Here is an 18,021-nt window from a genome sequence, read left to right as displayed (position 1 = left end):
ATGTGAACAGAATTTGTTGCTGCCTACATGACTTGTAGTTAAATGGACAACGTATCCATAACCAATAATACCATAGCAGGAGGAGGACACATGTGACAGTAATTGACCAGTAAGATGCAAGATTACGGCTTGGCCGCATTCAGCATTAAGGAGTAGAAAATGATCACACAAGACAAAAACTGAAATAAAAACAGAGTAATGAGGTAGAGGTCACACATCGCTAGTGTTTTATTGGACAGTCACACACACGTGCAAAGAGTCAAATAGAAATCTGATTGTAAGTAATGGCAGCAAAACAGTAAGGTACAGCCAAACAGACATTGAACACCTGAGATGTCCAAACTTTAGAGTACACACATTGTGTATTAATCCAGTTAATGACAAACTGTATCCAAATATAGACAGCTAAGACATTTGTGAAAAACATTTTTGCAATCTTCAAAGAAAGTAACAAAAACACTGTTACCATTACTTATCCAAAGACTTGTAAAACACAAATACTGAAAATAGCAGAAGTTTCATTTGAAATCACCTCTGTTGACTTTCTTGGAATTTGTCATTGAACGACCTGCACAGTAAGTTTTCAAAAAACAAAAGGACTGCAATTAATATTTCAAGTTATCTGGCAACCATATTAAAACAGTTGTAACGATACAGCATTAATAACAAATAAAGATCAATACTATATTCGAACCAAGTTACATATGAATGTTACAAGGACTATGGAGAAAATAAAATATTGATACTTTAGTAACTTTGTGAAAATAACAAATCATAATTGTTTCCCCGTAGCTAGAGGTTCCGAATAAAAACTATTGATTCTAGTTATTTATTAGGCATTTATATCAAGCAAGAATAAACGTCTGCCTCCCACCGCAACCAACAATGTTGTGAATGATTCATGAACTATAATAATAAAATATGAAATAAATTTTAAATATTAAATCAGGAGAGTATTTTGATGTTTATAGATTTTATAGCATTAAATGTATGGGGATCCATCAGTGAGGATGCACATTTTTAAAGCTTTCTTTTCTACGTTTGACATGTAATGTAGGCAATTTTAAAGCCAGCACTATTCATACTGATCATAAAAACAATGGAGGTTTTTCTATACGAATGCCTAATTTTGCCGTTTTATCAAACTTAAACTTGATATCCTGGTGTGAACCGAAACAAAAACCGGAGAGATGAAGAAACAAAAGTAGTGTGCAAAGTGAAGTCATTTTTAAGATTCTTTCCCATTTCTAAAAAAATATTAACTTTACAAACACAAAAGACAAAAAAACATTAGTTTTTGCATCAAAGTGCAGTATATTCTCATTACTGTCCATGCATGTTTTGGTAATTAGATCTTATCTGAATATTAGGTAAAAAGTGGTTATTATGTTTGCTTTTAAAATAGAAAATGTTCAATTAAAACATACTGTATTTTTAAGCATATGTACCCAATATATGGACAAACATTTAAATTTAGATTGATTTACTTTTTTATTATAAAATGACATTAATCCCTAGCAAAAGTAAATAGAAAATCATCCCTTTTTTCCATGTCTTGATCTTACATAAACTGATGATGAGCAATGTGGGACACCTAAAAAGGTACAGTTCTACCCGTCAGAAAACAAATGTGAATGAGCCCATTATTTGAAAGCTGTAGCCCAACTATATATATTTGCAGTGATGTTACGATATAAAGCATAAATTTTGCTTGTGCAAACTGATGCTTGGACGGTATCATAATATGAGAAAACAAGACAACATATGTTCATATGGTTCATGTTATATACGAAAAGAAATCTGCTCATTTATTATAGACCAAAAATGTTCATACTTGATTTTAATTTTTCATACTGGATTTAAATTTTGTCAAAAAAAAGAAAAGCAACTTCAGAGCTTTTTGTGCATGCCCAGAGAGGCATGTCATTCTTCAATCATCACATTCGCATATTCGGAGGAGCTTTTTTCTTATGTAAAGGTTTATTTTTCCTGATATTTTGAAGAGCTAACAGTAAGATGCATATTAACCCAATCCCATGTTTTCTTCAGATTGTGAGAATGATGTCAAAAACATTCACCCGTCTTATTTATAAGCTTTGGAGGCGCTGAGCTGTACAGAGTATAAAAAAATCTGGCCTATTTTAAAATCACTTTGCTTGTGATTTTATGGTTTAATTACTTGAAGTACTAAAAAAAACAAATATGTTTTTCAACCAATCACCAAAACATGCACTGAGCTCCACAGTTTATCCCTAACATTTTGTACATTCTCTGCGTATAAATTAAAATCTTAGTTGGTCATTAAAGCCTTAACATTCTTTGGAATGGCTAAAAGGTGCTTGTAGCTGGTTGTTGTTCCTACTTCGTGCTTGTACATATTGTTTCTGAATCTATAGAACATCCAATGGACAACTCTCTTCCCTTCAGTGCTTTGAAATGCGTTAATGTGTTTCCTTTTGTTGCCATTACTGTTACATTTCCCTTTGGTTAGAGGAATGTCATGAATGCTTGGTTTATTGTGTTTGTCCAGAATATTCATTTTTAATAATAAATAAGCCTCTTGTTTTGCAGTGTTATTGGCAAGCAGGATAACACAGCATTTCTATCCACATTATTAAAATCCCATTATTATTAAGGATTTTTAAATGGAATATTAAGGTTTCTCAAATGGAATATTTGCTGATTTAAAGACTTAATCGATGAACGACAACCACCACTGTAGTACATTGTACAGCTTAAACCATTAGAAAAACAAATGCAATTAGCAATTAGCTGAATGTAGTAAAATAATATTCTAACAATATGTTTCCATACAAGTTCAATGCATGAGCCTGCAGTTTCTATTCGTCTTAGCAGTAATATACCACATTCTTACAGCACATGAGACAAGATAGGTTGTCTTCATTTGGTGGGACTGTTGCAAAAGAGCTGCTGGCCTGCGAGTTATACGATAAGAGACCTATACATCCATTCTTAGTAAAACTCAACACGGCAGAGTGTGCAGTAAACACCGTTGACCTCAGCGAGGTTTAAGCATAGGAGGCGCAAGGAGGTGGAGCTCACTTGCCACACCACTTCCACCCCAGGCTGCAAGAAAACGGGACTAGAAGAGCTGCTTTGGAGGGAAATTGTTTGCGATGACCTTCCGATTCCCCGCTGGAGAAGCTAATGTTCGCTGCAAACAGTCTACAAGGCAAAGAGGGCGTCCTCCGTCCGCTCAGACTTCTTGTGGGAGCTGGTTGGGGGACGAGTGGGGTGAGGAGGGTTAGCTCCGGGGGGAGACGGCAGAGTGTCCGCTGCCTTAGCTCGCTCTTCCAGGAACTTATCAAACTCTGTCAGGCAAAAAAAAAAAAAAAAAAAATCAATTAATCTTTGTCACAGATATCAGTGGAAGGACAGTTCCTACAAATCTGCACAATGTTTAGGCAACAATAATATACGCTATTCTATACAAATAGAAATCTGAAAAGGATGGCGTGTTTATGTATTCATTCAAGTACCTTCACTGGTCACTCCCTCCTCAGCAGCATCTCCTTTCTACTCAAAAGAAAAAAAAATGCAGTTACAAAGACACAAACCTTTGTGAAACACAAGGAGGTCACACAAGTCAAGGCGTAAAAGTCACACCAAGTGGCTGATATTCATGCAAACTCATCACACCAAAAAACCTCCCTGAGGCCCTTTATATCCTCAACAGCATTCAACCAGTTAAATTTAGTAGGACAGACCCAAACGCAGTGTTAGCTCCAACATTCGTGGAACAAACAGGCTCAAAATGAAAAAATAAATAAATAATGAAGTTAAAGGAAAATATGATTAGTAACATAAAATGGATGGGTAGCATGTGCTACCAGGAAAAACTGGGTAGCATGTGCTACCAGGAAAAACAAGAGAGATGAGGAAAAGAAAAGAGGGGGAAAAAAACAACAAGAAAATCAATGTATAAAAAAACAAGTCTCACCACGTCAGCACAGAGCCACTCCTCTATATCATCCATGACAGAGGACTGCGATACGGGGATCTAAAGCGTAAAGCCATGGACGAACCACAGGGTCGCACCAAAGCCACAAAATAAGAGACAAGCAAACCCCAAAAAACATAAAACAGAGATACAACACACACAAATAACAAGAAGAATCACCAAAACCTCACAGGCCGAAGGGATTTAAAAAAATAAATAAATAAAAAAGTGAAATTATCTAAAAAAACAAAACAAAAAAAAACAGCTTCTCTAGATAGAATGAGCAGCTAATTAGCCAGCCTACATGTGAGAACAGGATCTCCCAGTTTGCATATGGCTCTCATAGATTTCACTGCGCTTGCACAGCTGAACAGCCGATGACTGATGTTGCACAGCCTCAGTCCTTATTCCACATCATTAGTTAATCAGCAAATCGCTTGAGCGGGGATTCAGAGATTGATTGGATGCGGAAAGCTGGGAGCAGGGGGACAGTGAGGAGACGGGCCAGTCGTACGGAGCATGCACGCTCCCGGCACGAAGCGCAGGGAGCGCGAGTGGTGCTGCATGGCGGGCGGTGGTGGTGATCATGGAAGCCATGCCAGAGGGGATAGCATTTTGGCTCTTTTATGTCTGAATGAGGAGCTTGCTGTGGAAAAGTTGGAAAACCTTTCACCAGACTATGAACAGAACATTTAAAATCACATTGTATTTATTTGAGCAAAATTAACCTCATAAACCCCTTTAAAATGATCCAGATCTTACAAAATATTATCAAAATCAAAGTTTTTAATTTTTTGCTCAATCTCATTAAATCATCACAGGTAACAAAAGCCTTATTCCGAGGCCATGTGTTACCGTACAAAATGCCAGGGGTGTTTTTTTCTTTTTGTGAGAGCATAGTTTATGCAAAGGAGGAGCATATTAAAACACAGCTTGAGGCAGTAGGGCTCAAAAAAAGCCCTTCAAAAGAGAAGTAAAAAATAACACATCTGTCCCTAACACAAGTTGGAAATGCAACATTTGTTATATAAAGTGAGATTAAATTAAAAGAATTAAACTCATACAACTATAAGTATCTATGTTAGTTGTTTTAAGATTACTTACAAGTGAAATGTGCAAGATCTTATAAATCTCCCCACAACACAGCAATCACCACCGTAGCATTAACTTTCTTTTCAATTATTTTCCAAAATCCCAGAGAGAGTGAAAGCCTGTTTGATTTTATGTACTACCTTGAGGCAAGTCAGTGTAGCCTGACATAGACCAGAACCTTCAACAGAACTCTGTCTGCTTTGTCCTTGCACTTTTAGAACAGATACACTTCATTGTCAGGGCCGGCCCAAGGTTGAACGGGGACCAAAGCTGGATTTCATTTAGGAGCGCGTCAGTAGAGTTTTAATTAATTAAGAAGTTTTAATTCTTGACATAAAACTATGTATTTTACTCAACTGCAAAAATAAGTTGGCTCATTTACTTTTGACATATACTGTTTGAGAACTCAATGACTCTTCACTGCCCCCTGTTGGCCTGGGGTCCTATATCTTATGTCTCGGGCCGGCTCTGTACGAGATCGTTCTTGGATTTTTCCAAATTCTGCTTTTTAGATGATTAAATCCTCAAATTGTTCACAGATTTGCACCAGGAAACCTCTACCATTTGCACAAAAAAAAAAAATGTTTATCGTTGGTGTGATTTTGCTGCAGTAGGGTTATTGTGTAAGGTGAAATGAGTTATGTTCACCCATTTTGTTTTAGCTCATGACTGCTGAGTGATGATGGAACATATAAAAGCTTGAGAAGAACCATTGGGTGCATTGTTAGAATTTAACATTGCAACAATGAACACAATGTTTAGTGCTCTGTCAATAAAAGAAAACAGACATTATAATAGAGGTGGGCAAAATTTGTTTTATCTTGAATAATTTTTCCATATTTTAAAAGAGAAACAACAAATGAAAACTTTGTATGGATACAAATGAAATGTTTTCTCACAGCTTATCCACTTAAAATAAATTTGATAAAGTTAAGTTAGTATTGTCACTTTGCATTTGACATCGTTTTCATTTCATCATAATTTTCCCCCACCACTAGAACACATCTGCATTTAAAATGAAACTGAACATTTAAGGAGATTAAACACTGTTATTGGGGTTGGTTAAAGATTTCAAACCACAGTGGTGAGGCGAGGCAAAACAGTAGCTGATGAAGATGATGTGTGATGCTAGCGTAGATGCTGGTAAACAGGACGGGAGGGCTAGGAGGACACACTGTGGATAAGAGTCCTCACCATTCCTTGGGTAATAAGCCAGCTGTCTATGGGCAGCTCCTGATCTGCTGGGTTATCATCCCCTTTTACCCTCAGCTGAATCAACAACAGAATAAGACCTTACACAAGAGAAGAAAGGCCCCGCCACAGCAAAGCACACAATCCAGAGGAAGAAGACAGAGAAGTCAAAAGTACAAGAGACGACTTTCATTCACAGAGCATAACGAAAACAGGAGAACACAAAGAGAAATGCATCATTCTGTAAAGATGGAAATGAGGAAAACAAAGTGGGGAAAAAGAATTTGAATTCTATAAAAAGTGAAATATCTTAAAAGGAAAAACTTGACAAAAATTACACAGAGTTTCGAAACACATGGCGAGATAACTTCCACATAAACTCCAACGTTTGCTGAGAAAAAGGACAGAAAATCTTGAAACTAGTTTCAGACTCCTGAGTTGAAGTGTTTGGGAGAACCAACTGGTATCATCCATTTTTAATCCATCCTCTTCAATAATAAAAAGATCCAGAGTCAACAAGTCTCTAACTTAAAACATGTCACTGGTTTAATCTGCTTAGACAATCCAAACTTGTCCACTTTCTATCATCTGGAATTAATGTTGTAAATATAACCAACAGCTCCAGTTAATTACACAAAAAAAACACACACTTATAGTAATATGACCTACTATGAACTGTAGGGACCCAAAAATCTGACAGATTGACTTCTAATATAAATATCCCCCTAAACCCCACATACATGGTAAATCTGACACAAAGTGGACGCTTTGATGTACTCACCCCACTTGTGTTTTGTTGCCTCACATCTAAAGCAGAGGCCAGGCCTCCCAGAGCATGGGGGTCTTCATATTTTACACTGTGCACCAAACCAATGAAAACTAAAGTTAACACTGTGGCAATTCAGAAACGGAAAAATAAACAAAAACCAGGTTAGATCAATTCTGATGCAGGCAATCGGACCTCTAACCTCTGTGGAATTGGTGTTAGTGCTATTATTGTGTAAGGTAAACATCATAAAGGGAAAAAAAAAACAAAAATGGGAGGGAAAATGTGGCAAAGAAACAAAAAAGCTTCAGGCAGCATGTAAAAGATCCTGCTTCATGGTTTGAGGACAATGATAATGAGAACAGTGAGGGATCAACCCATAACTGCATACTTGGCACTTGGTATCAACCTGACATCTATGGAAATGTCCACAAGAAAATGTACGGAAGGAGGAATTTGCTAATTTAACACAAAATAAAGACTTTGCTGATGTTAAGACTTACTTTTTGCGTTGCTCCGCCAGTGAGCTGGTCCTGGTTTGGGCAAACATGTCAAAGTCGTCCTTGTTGTGGCCCGACAGAGACGTGAGGGTACCGCTAACACTGTCAGAACCTACATCTGGAACAAGAGACGAAGAAGGGAAGTAACAAAATTATTTTTGTTACTTTGACAAAAATAATTAGATCCTGAATAAAAATACACTTAAAAAAAACTAAATCAGGAACTAAACATGGGCGGAAGAAGATTCTAGGTATACTGACTAAATTATATGAACTGACGCTCATTCAAAGTCCTCCTAACAGGTACTTCTTCCTGTTCTTTGGATCTTTTAGAAAACTAATCCTAACTTTGCCCCTACCAAGACTAGCGAGTGCAGTAGATATGGAGGCTGTGGAAGGGTTGTGGGCAGGGGAGGCTATGGCTCTGTGGGCGGAGCTGGACGAAGGGCTGGACATAACTCTGGGTGTAACCACGGCAGGGGAGCCTGGGCCGAGGTCTATGAGGTTGTCTTCTGTAGGCTCCGCTAACATCTGCGAGGACAGACAGGAAAACAGAAACTTTAAGTATAAATAAGCGTGAATATGCAATGTTGTAGATAAAGAAATAATGGAATCCGATAACTGTTTTGATTCAGATACTAATGAGAACAAATTAAGCTTGTAAAGTCTCAATTAAATGTTAAAAACGTGCTGCTTTTTTTCCACAAGCACGGTCTCGCTCGATGACACTTACCCCGTTGTTTTGTGCAGCCCTGCCCGATCTGTATCTCTCATACCTGTGAGCAACGGAAAATCACTTTCATATTCAAACACCATACGACTAAGGTATTTACCTAAACGAACGTTTCAGAAGAATGAGTCCAATAATGAGAGCATGTTTGCGACATTTATGCATTAGGGCACCTCTCATATCGAAGGAATATATTGTTGAGGTCATCGTTGACGTGCAGCAGCTCCTCGGTCACTTCCTCGTTGGACACACGACTAATCAGTTCAACCACTCTCTGCTGCATGGCGCGGCACGTTCTGTTCAGCTCCTGGGTGGAGGGACACGCCGACAGATTGGCACGCGCGGGGAAGGGACACAGAAAACAAAAGAGCTGTGAGGATCACACAGCGCGGTGAAAAAAAACCCCCGGCCAATCCAGAAACAGAAATCATGCTTGACGAAAACAAAACTGCGCCGAGGTTTAACAAACAAACATCCGTAACAGAGATGAGAATATTTGCTCAACTTCATTAAGTGTGGTTCTGTAGCAAAAAGATATTAACATGATGATTAGAAATGGCAGCAGTTTGTGAGCAGCAAGCCAGATCTGACACGAATACCTGAGTGGATTTGGCCAGAGGAGATTAAACTCTGCATGGGTCCCTGTAACACTGGCTGATTGCCAGTTTAGAGAATTTCACCTCAATTCCTCAGTCTCACACCTCTTTGAACTGCTAATGGTGTGAAAACTTGACACACTGCACCCCCTGGTGGATGCTTAGTGCTATAACAACTCATTTTGGATGCGACGATGGAAAAACATTTTTGGTCAAAAAAGGTTGTAGTAACGCACACCTCCCAATTCTGACTAAGTTAAAGTATCTGCTGACACTTAGCAGCTGCTCAAGCTATCAGATTCTGTCTCAGAAGCCAAAACTTTTGTTCATTTCTCCCTGTTAACTTGTTGCCATAGTTACACAAAGGTCAGTTCCTGACTGGCTAATCAAGTTTATTTCCACGTGGACAGGGAGAAAACATTGGCTTCAAAAGAGCAGAGAGTTTTTCTTTAAAAGCAGCCTGACCCGATCTGGTGAAAAGCCCTGATTGATCTGTGGGGTATGAACTGAACTAAGTGCCTGTTTCCATTGAGTGGTACACTGACATGCATCTTGTTTTAGCGAAGATCACAAACCAGTGAAGCTTTCCAACTGGCAGCTCAATGGCTGGGGTAAAGAATCCATTGTTTCTGAGATTATAAGACTGTTCACATGTGAACATTAGTAGAGTTTGAAGTATCTGAGGACAAGGTTCTAATGTTACCTGGAGCAGTTCTAGGTCAGAAGCGTCTTCCTGGCCGGGGACCAGCTCCGTCAGCATCTCTGACATGACTTTGATGTTTCCTCTCACAATGTCCAGCTCACTCCGCAGCCGGGCGATCTGAAAGCAGAACAACTCCATGAAGGGCATCCAGTCCGCTTCTGCTGACAAATCTTCCAATCGCATTTTATTCATTGCATAATTGAAAATCCATGGCTAAAAATGCAGCTATGGAGCGGTGGGTCATCACCTGTTCAGGGGTGGCAGTGACGGGACTGGGGATGTTGGAGGCCTGCGTGGCGGTGGGAGTGGTCTGAATGGGTTTCGGATTACCAGCAGCCGACGCATTAGGAGCGAGGTACTTCATCATCGCTGGGTCCACTTCAGGTGTGCCCTGCAATTCGAGAGGAAAAACTGAGCAAAAAAGTCCTCTGCTAACTAACATGCAGAAAGAGTTTTTATTCTTGCCCTCTGTGGCGTGTGGATGGGAGACAAAGCATCAAGGTCGGCCATTGGAAACTCAATGCCTTTCCTCTTCAGCTCCTCATAAATGTGGACCACGCCAGTCAGATCAGGACTGCTCCTGAAGGCATCAGCCCAGGACTGTTAAGAAAAATAAATGAAGGAGGCATTTGCTGATTAGGGCAGCTGTGAGCAGGAAAAAATAAATGTACTTATAATATTATAGAAATAGTTACAACACACAGGATTTTTCTTTTTTTGAAAAAGCTCCATTACTTGTATGAGGGACAGAACTTTGTCTTGCACTATTGTGGGAGGATTGGCTTTGGGGGAGATGATTTTGACCAGGACGCCGTCAATGAAATCTCTGTGTGCCACGTGGATGTGAAACCTGTGACCGCAGTTCTTTACACACGTCTCCAACACCTGCAGAAAGCAAAACAATCACGCAGGGAGACGTTACAAACTGAGAAACAGAGGAGGAAGTTGAGGAATTTGCACAAGCAACAAGTTTGGTTTGGCAGAAGCTCAGTGTTCTGCTGTTTGGCATAAATGGTAACTGCGTTTTTAACAGGGATCCAAAGTATTCTAGATGCTTTTATATGAGGCACAGAATGGACAGAGGAGATAAAAGAACACAAAGAAAAAAGCGGAGGAAAAAAGAGAAGGATGAATGTAAGGAAGGATACAAGTAAGAAAGAACACAAAAAAGGAAAATGGGACGGATAAAAGGATGGAGTTTGTATGACAACAGACATGCTTTCCTGTCAATACACAATCAAACACATTTTTCATTCAAATGTGTTTGTGTACATTCAGGCTTTTCTGCAACACATTTAAGTGCATCCGAGCTTTCTTTGCACAAAGCTCAATGTTATCTCTGCGAAATCGCCAGATAGGCCTTCACATCCAGTTGAACGTATGAACAACCTACCGTTAGCGCCAGCATGACCTCTCTGTAGTTCTTGTTGCCACTCAGTCTCTTCTTCAGGGCCCGCATGGCGTCTTTTGGCCTGTAAGGAAGAACAGCATTGAGTGCCCTTGTTGCGAGCGAGCAGAACACCACGCACTTCGCTGGAATGGAGTATTGTCGGGGTCGCGACAACAGATGCTGGTCTGTCTGCGAGTGAAACTATTTGAGTGAGACTGAGAAGAACTGTCACACCATCTGCCTGTCTCTTTTCTTTTCCCCCTTCTGAATGACGACAGAAAGCCTCTCCCAAAAGGCAAGATCAAAGCTACCCATGCATAAAGAGCTAAGGCTGGCTTCCTGCCTAATACTACCCATCCCTTCAATGAAGATGGGGCATAATAGGCTCTTATGAGCTCATTCATAAGTGCATAACAGGCACTTAACAAGGCTGCTGAAATTGATAGAGATGGATGTAGACCAAAAAATACAGTCAGAATTTTCTTCTTTGTGTGTGCACGAAGCACACGAGCGCAATCGGAGAACATATTTCAGATTCTTTTGCTATTGGGCGTTGGATCTGTTTTGTTTTATCTTGTTCAAGTGCATACCATCTGCTGTCACACTTTTAAAAAAGCTTTGTGTGCAAAAGGCACACACAGCATGTGTTAGGATGACAGCTAACAAAGGTTACTCGAAACGGAAGCTCCCAAACTTCAGGGTTTTTTTGGAGTTTAACAGTTTCGCTGAACATCTTGAAGACAAAATGTTCTTTTTTTTCCTCTCCAGATCTGCTTTTGTTGAAAGCTGGCAGTGAGAGTGGCGAAACGAGAAGGAGAGAGAGAAGAAGAGAGAGAGAGTCTGCACTAGAACCGAGCTGCTAAATCTGCCAGCCTCATGCTTCACTGCAAACCGGGCCCAGCTGAGGATGTGAAATCTTTCATTCATTCAGTCAGTGACACAGGAAAACAACAAACAAAAGGGGGTTTTGTCCGGTGTGCCGACTTCTGGCAAAACAACAGTAGGCAGTGCATTATTTGCTTCAGTCGCTTGCTCCGCCCGTCCGTCCGTCCGTCGTATGATAAGACGGTGAAAGCTCTGTCACAAGCTGCTGTGGGAGATTCAGTGTTTTTGGACCACAGAGCGATAAGAATCCAAGACCAATAATAACACTGTTAATGAACAAAAGTTGCTCACCCCTCGTCTGTCTCGTTTATGATGTCACAGATCTCCATGTTCAGAGTCCAGTCCTCACTCTGTAGGCCTCCGTCTGTGGCTCTCTCTGGAGGAAGAACACAGAAATGTCAACCAGACCTCTAGTGACTTTCTGTATACATAAAAAATTAAACCACATAAAAAAAAGTAATTTTATATTATAATGTAGTATTATATTAACCAATATAATAAGTGTTATGGTTCCCCTAAGTCTACAACCTAAAGATCAGCAACACCAGTCAACCAATTAGCCAAATGTGTTTTGACCAACAATCAGCAAGTCAAATAAATAAAAATACTACAGATTGTTTTTATTTATTAAATCCATTAAAGCACTTTTTTGCAAGTCTGTTAACACAACACGGTGCGATGTACTTGGAAGGTGGGGGAAACAGGCGTGTTTGGGAGCAAACGTGTTGACAGGAGAATATTTTGCTTCCCTGTTTCACTCAAAGCAATCAGCAAAACATTTTTCTTTTCAAAGTATCTTTGATAGAATTTTTGCATTAAGCCATAATTTCAATAAAAATATGATGCCTTGAAAGCAAATATGAATTCTAAAAATGTGCGGATTAGACTTTTCTTGTCTGACATTGATTTCCAGCATTTCTGAGGTCGTACCTATCGATTCAGTAACGTTTTTCCTCTTGAGGACTCGTATATTTCAGGAGCAGATTTTTTCACACAGGGGAAAAAATCTGCTCCATGTTCTGAGGTAGATGTTGCACTGTTAAATCCAACACCTTATTTAGGAATTATAACAATATGTCCATTTAAACATAATTTCTGCTTATGTCGCTAAATTTGATCAGGTACTTACTGAAATCATGGATCAATGCATTCTTAACAGAAACAGTGATAATTTAAATCCATTGACTGAAAGTAATTACTATCTCCAAATACACTAATCCCTCAAAGTGCTTTTCACCTAGCTGCACCCACAAACATACACGTTAATACACAGATATAGAGATAAGTAGGCATTGGGGACACATGCACAAGAGCTCTTCCTACTGAATCATACTTGGTAGCACTTAATTAACAGGAAAAAAGAATTTGGGATTTGCCAGCATTAGGGCTGATTAAAAAAAAAAAAAAAACGGATCAAAGATGCTGATCAGTAAAATCCTGATTGAAGCATGTCTAAAAGTCACACTTTTTAACCAATCCAGTAAGCAGTTAAGAGCAAATCAAGCTACAGGAAGTACTTTATACCACATAAGATGAGAAGTTGCTGCAAATATCAAATATTTTTATGTATTTAATTGTTGAACATTAAAGCACAAAGCCCCCATCAATGCAGTCAAGTAGAGTGATTGTTAATGTATGTGTAGAAATGTTATGCAAGTGTTAACAACAAAACACGTTAGTTATATTGCGCTGAGGTTCCTCTTTTAGAGGCCATGTGTAAACATAATTTGTTATCCGTCCTTACTGGGAATGACCTCCTTTTGTCCTGTTTAACTTACACAAACTGCACACCGGCTTTAAATACTTTAAAGCAGTTGCCTTTGAAATGAGAAGACAACACACACACACACACACACACACACACACACACACACACACACACAGACACACACACACACATTCACTCTTCTCTTATAAAAGCATTTTGGATAGAGGTAGGGGATGATCATGAGAACAATGCGATGAGCTGAAACTCAGGCTATTGTTGTTCCTCGCCTCTTTTCTTTTTCTGTTCAGACTCTTATCAAGCTGCCTGACCTATTACTAGTTACTATTTATTGCAATTAGTTAGGCTATAAGTTACTCCAATTAGAAATAAGCTTTGCCTATGTTTCGTTTTTTTTCAAGTTGGCTTGCATTCGGTGTTGTCTCCCGGCCTATCTTTTTTTTTTTTATAGGCCGACAGCAGCACGCATGTGAAGTTGAGTCGCCGATCGCATCTGCAAAAAAAGATGGAGTCATGTAGGAAAATTAAACCAAAACGACACCTAACGCTGCGTCCAACTTCTGCGTCTTAAGAGCATCTAGAAGTTTTTGAGTTTGGAGGAATTAACCACAACACTCTTACTTTAAGCTCCTCAAACGGATTGTGGAGTCAGGGCGGGACAGGGCGCGAAAGGCTGAGAAGGAACAAAGAGGAAGAACAAACAGGAGAGACGAGTCGCAAAGGCGTTAAACAAGTGCAGCTTTGGTAATGAAATAAAGCGTCAAAACCCTCCCAGCCCCCACAGGTCTTAGTAAATGATAGCAAAACTGAAGCCAGCTGATCACGTGTCTCCGATGGTGACGAGCTGTACCATGTACTCGCTAACAAAGCTGCAAAGTTCCTCTCCAGCCCATCTCTCCTTACAACTGCTTGCCTTGTCCACATAATTGTCATTTTGTTCAAATGCTTCATCTTTGCAGCCCTAGCCAGCGATATTAAATCTCTGATTCCAGTCGTTCAGAGACAAATGAACAACTGTTTCATTAAAAAATAAAAAATAATTTAAAAAAAGACCTGACATGCATCTGTTGTCTAGAACCAACTTTGGGGCAAGTAAAATGATCGGTTGCCCGTCCCCTGCAGGGTACAGATCACAATTACTTGGTCAGAGCCCCACGGGGTGCAGCAACCCATCTGCTGTCTGCCTGGGGATGCAGACAGCTCTGTGAAGTGGTGAAACTCAAGATGTGCAACACAATGCGAACTAGTGCACGAAGCAGAGGGACGACGCCACTGTAAAACACAGGAGATAATGATTGTCCCTTTTTATTTACATTTGTTAAATTACCAAACAATGAGTAAAAAAAAAATTATTATAAAGCCTTGTAAGCTGTTTTCTATGCTTAAACCGTGTTGCTCATAAGAGTACAAAAAATAACCAATAACCCAAAGCTAGTTTAAAAAAAAAAATAAAAAAAATTATTATAAAGCCATGTTAGCTGTTTTCTATGCCTAAACTGTGTTGCTCATAAGAGAACCAAAAATAACCAATAACCCAAAGCTAGTTTAAAAAAAAAAAAAAGCTTCTCAAATTTCTTAGTTCTATAAATTTCCAGATTTGCCTGACTGTTTTAGAAAAGTAAATGTTGGACATGTAACATAGTTCCACAACACATTCCTGATATTTGATTTTGCTTGTGAAAAAGAAAAAAAAAAAAATAGGCAGGTAACGCTCCTTAAAATGATACAGTCAGTCTGGACTTTTGTCTCTGTCTGCTTCTAGCAAATAAAGTAGTGATTTCGACAAAAGCCTAGACTTAAATATGGCAAACTGAAATTAAAGTACACAATCTAACTAGAAAGAAAATAGAAGATATTCTGATCTGCAACCTTTAAACAATGGAAAAACGAATATTCTTTTTTCCTTATTTGTCAAGTCTGGGAAAATGATAATATCAAATGCCATATTTTTTCAAACGTCATGAAGTTAGTCAATGCAAAGTTGGCACTACTAATAAAAATATCATTTTAAAAAGCTCAAATGAATGTGTGTAGATATAAAATCTACAGTATAAAATCAAAACATTGAAACACTGCATTCAGAGTCTAATCTCTTGCATTAAGATTACAGATATGAGAATGCATTTCAGCAAATTATTAAGTCATTAAAAGGTTAAGCAATATAATTCTAAAAGTTTTATAGTTTTACTTACATCAGTTTCCCAAGTTTTCAGCCTCTCAAGAAATAAGAGTTTAGGACCAATGAATAAATATTACATAGCAATGCGACTGTCTGATGACTCCCCATTTATAAAGAAGACAGGCATTGACACCCTCTATAAGTATTGAAGAACAATAACGAGAAGCTTCGTGGAAGGAAAAAGTGTGTTAGAAAAAAGTTGCACAAGTCACATGGATAATCACAGCCTCGAAAAGAAAGTGAAGCAGAGAGAAGAAAAAGGACTGGACTGTAAGTATATCTATTCATACTCCACCTCAATCAACTGATTGAGGTGGAGTATGAATTTTCAGTCAAGCGATAATTTAGGGAGACATGTCATCTATTGATGTTGGTCTAATGTGTTTTATGAAGTACAAAGTTGGCAAAATGGCAAAATGTATGTTGGCACTAATGCGATGCCAACTTCATTTTCCAGCAGCACTTGCGACCTGTTTACAAAAAGTGTATCACATTTGATTAAATGACTGCTGTTCTCTGGCCTAACCTAAACACCATACAGATTCTACAGAATGTTGTCAACAGGAAGTTGCAAAACATACAATCCAACAATAAAGACCAGCTGAAGCTTAAACAACCTGAGCTTTCTTGACACTACAGCATCTGTGGAAATATTTCAGATTTAATGATCATGGATCCTCCTCATGAAATCTAAGGAAAACTAAATGTTGTTGTAACTTGTACTATCCAAGGCTCTTTAAAGAGTTATTGTAAATACTGATGGCTGTGGGCAGGAAGGATCTCCTGTAGCAGTCTGTATGACAGCAGTTCTGACAAAGCCTCTGAAGACTCTTTGTGAAGAGGATGCTCAGGGCTGTCTGTAATTCTCTTAATTTTAGACATAATCTTTCTTTGCACCATAATCTCCAGTGGTTCTTCATCAGGTTGTTCAGCCCTGCAAGTCCCTGGCTCTGATGCTGATGGCAGAAGAGATTACACTCTCCACAAACAGACCGATAGAAGATATGCAGCATCTCAGTGCAAACACTGTCGGACCTAAGCTTCCTCAAGATTACAGTCGGCTCTGACCCTTTTTATAGATGGCTTTACTGTTGCACATTTATATTCCTCAACCACTTCCGTTTCTTCTCCTGTGATGGAAATAGCAATTGTCTTCTGCAAATTTCTTTTCTACATTGAAATCTACAATTATCTCCTTTGTTTTGTTTACTCAGCTTCTCGTCCATCTATGGCACAACTGACGATTCCAGCTCATCTGAGTATCAGGAGTGTGATTTGTGCTTCAAGTACTGGACAAACTTTTCATTTGCTCAAAGTTTCTGTATTGCAAATCATTCAATATTTGTTTGATGTACTATTATTATTTTTAAAGAAACTTAATGTAGGGTTTTGATTTGATACAAACCATATCTATCACTCTTACTAGAAATAAATACTTGAAATATACTCTGCTTGTAGGGGGAAAAAATTACATTAGTTCCACCATTGTTATCACATTACTGAAATAAATAAGCGAATCTACTGATTTGCACCTGTTTCATCTTGCTACATGTTTATTTTTTTTTTTGTTTTTTTATATGATCAATCAAAACAATTAACTCGCCTATATAGTGCGCAATTTAAAACTACCCCAGCATGGGGTGTGGTACACCAAACTGTTTCCTTCTCTGCTTCTGCTCTGCAATAAGTGCCACATTATTAGACCGTCTGGGTGTTTTACTTTGAAAACGTCAGTGACCAAACAGTCTGGTCAACCTCGGCAATTAATTTAATCAAATATCATCACTTGTCACCAAATCTCAGTAATTTACTTCCCTTAAAACCTCCAGGTCCCTAGTCTCACGGATAAAGGAGGATTTACCAGAAAGAGAAAAGACAGTAAAGAGAAGTTACTCAGATTTTCTGGCTAACGTTAGCTGAGCTCTTTCCGAGGGGATGACGTTGGCTCGGAAGATGCCAGCAAAGCTCGCTCTATTCTCCCAACGTGAGAGTGAACTGTAAACATCTAGATGTATCGACAAAACATCACATCTCTAATAAACACCTTCGCAGCCTCACCTACCTATACACTGGCCCACAGGCGTGCTGTAAGGATTTCCAAGTAGAAACTCCATTTTGACAACAAACGATCCGCTTTGGAAATGACGGAGGCTGAGGCCCAGAGGTTGCTGCACGGGTAAGCCCCGCCCACTACTACAACTTATTGGATGAGCTGACATAAGCCCTGAATTTGATTGGCTGAAATTGTGTCAATTGTAAATATATGGTAAAATAAATAAATAAATAAATAAAATCTACGTAG

General features: G+C 38.9%; 1 protein-coding gene across 4 annotated transcripts; it reads right to left on the bottom strand.

Moving 5' to 3' along the window:
• Positions 1 to 204: 204 nt before the first annotated feature.
• On the bottom strand, positions 205 to 17,884 carry LOC129363723 (TOM1-like protein 2). 4 transcript variants are annotated; one of them, XM_055035984.1, is made up of 16 exons: positions 17,782 to 17,884; positions 12,106 to 12,190; positions 10,933 to 11,011; positions 10,275 to 10,424; positions 10,005 to 10,139; positions 9,787 to 9,930; positions 9,540 to 9,656; positions 8,414 to 8,547; positions 8,244 to 8,286; positions 7,870 to 8,041; positions 7,514 to 7,628; positions 7,026 to 7,101; positions 6,248 to 6,322; positions 3,962 to 4,021; positions 3,501 to 3,537; positions 205 to 3,332 (listed from the first exon to the last, which is right to left on the bottom strand). In XM_055035984.1, the coding sequence occupies exons 1-16, from the start codon at positions 17,831 to 17,833 to the stop codon at positions 3,187 to 3,189; spliced, it is 1,620 nt and encodes a 539-aa protein (XP_054891959.1). In that variant the 5' UTR covers positions 17,834 to 17,884; the 3' UTR covers positions 205 to 3,186. The 4 variants fall into 4 exon arrangements, with proteins under 4 accessions (XP_054891959.1, XP_054891960.1, XP_054891961.1 ...); XM_055035985.1 differs by lacking the exon at positions 6,248 to 6,322; XM_055035986.1 differs by lacking the exons at positions 3,962 to 4,021; positions 6,248 to 6,322.
• Between the last annotated feature and the right edge of the window lie 137 nt (positions 17,885 to 18,021).

The sequence above is a fragment of the Poeciliopsis prolifica genome, unplaced genomic scaffold, assembly GCF_027474105.1.
Source record: "Poeciliopsis prolifica strain line A6 unplaced genomic scaffold, Auburn_PproV2 SCAFFOLD010, whole genome shotgun sequence".
NCBI classification, from domain to species: Eukaryota; Metazoa; Chordata; class Actinopteri; order Cyprinodontiformes; family Poeciliidae; genus Poeciliopsis; species Poeciliopsis prolifica.
This window is presented reverse-complemented; position numbering and strand designations above follow the sequence as displayed.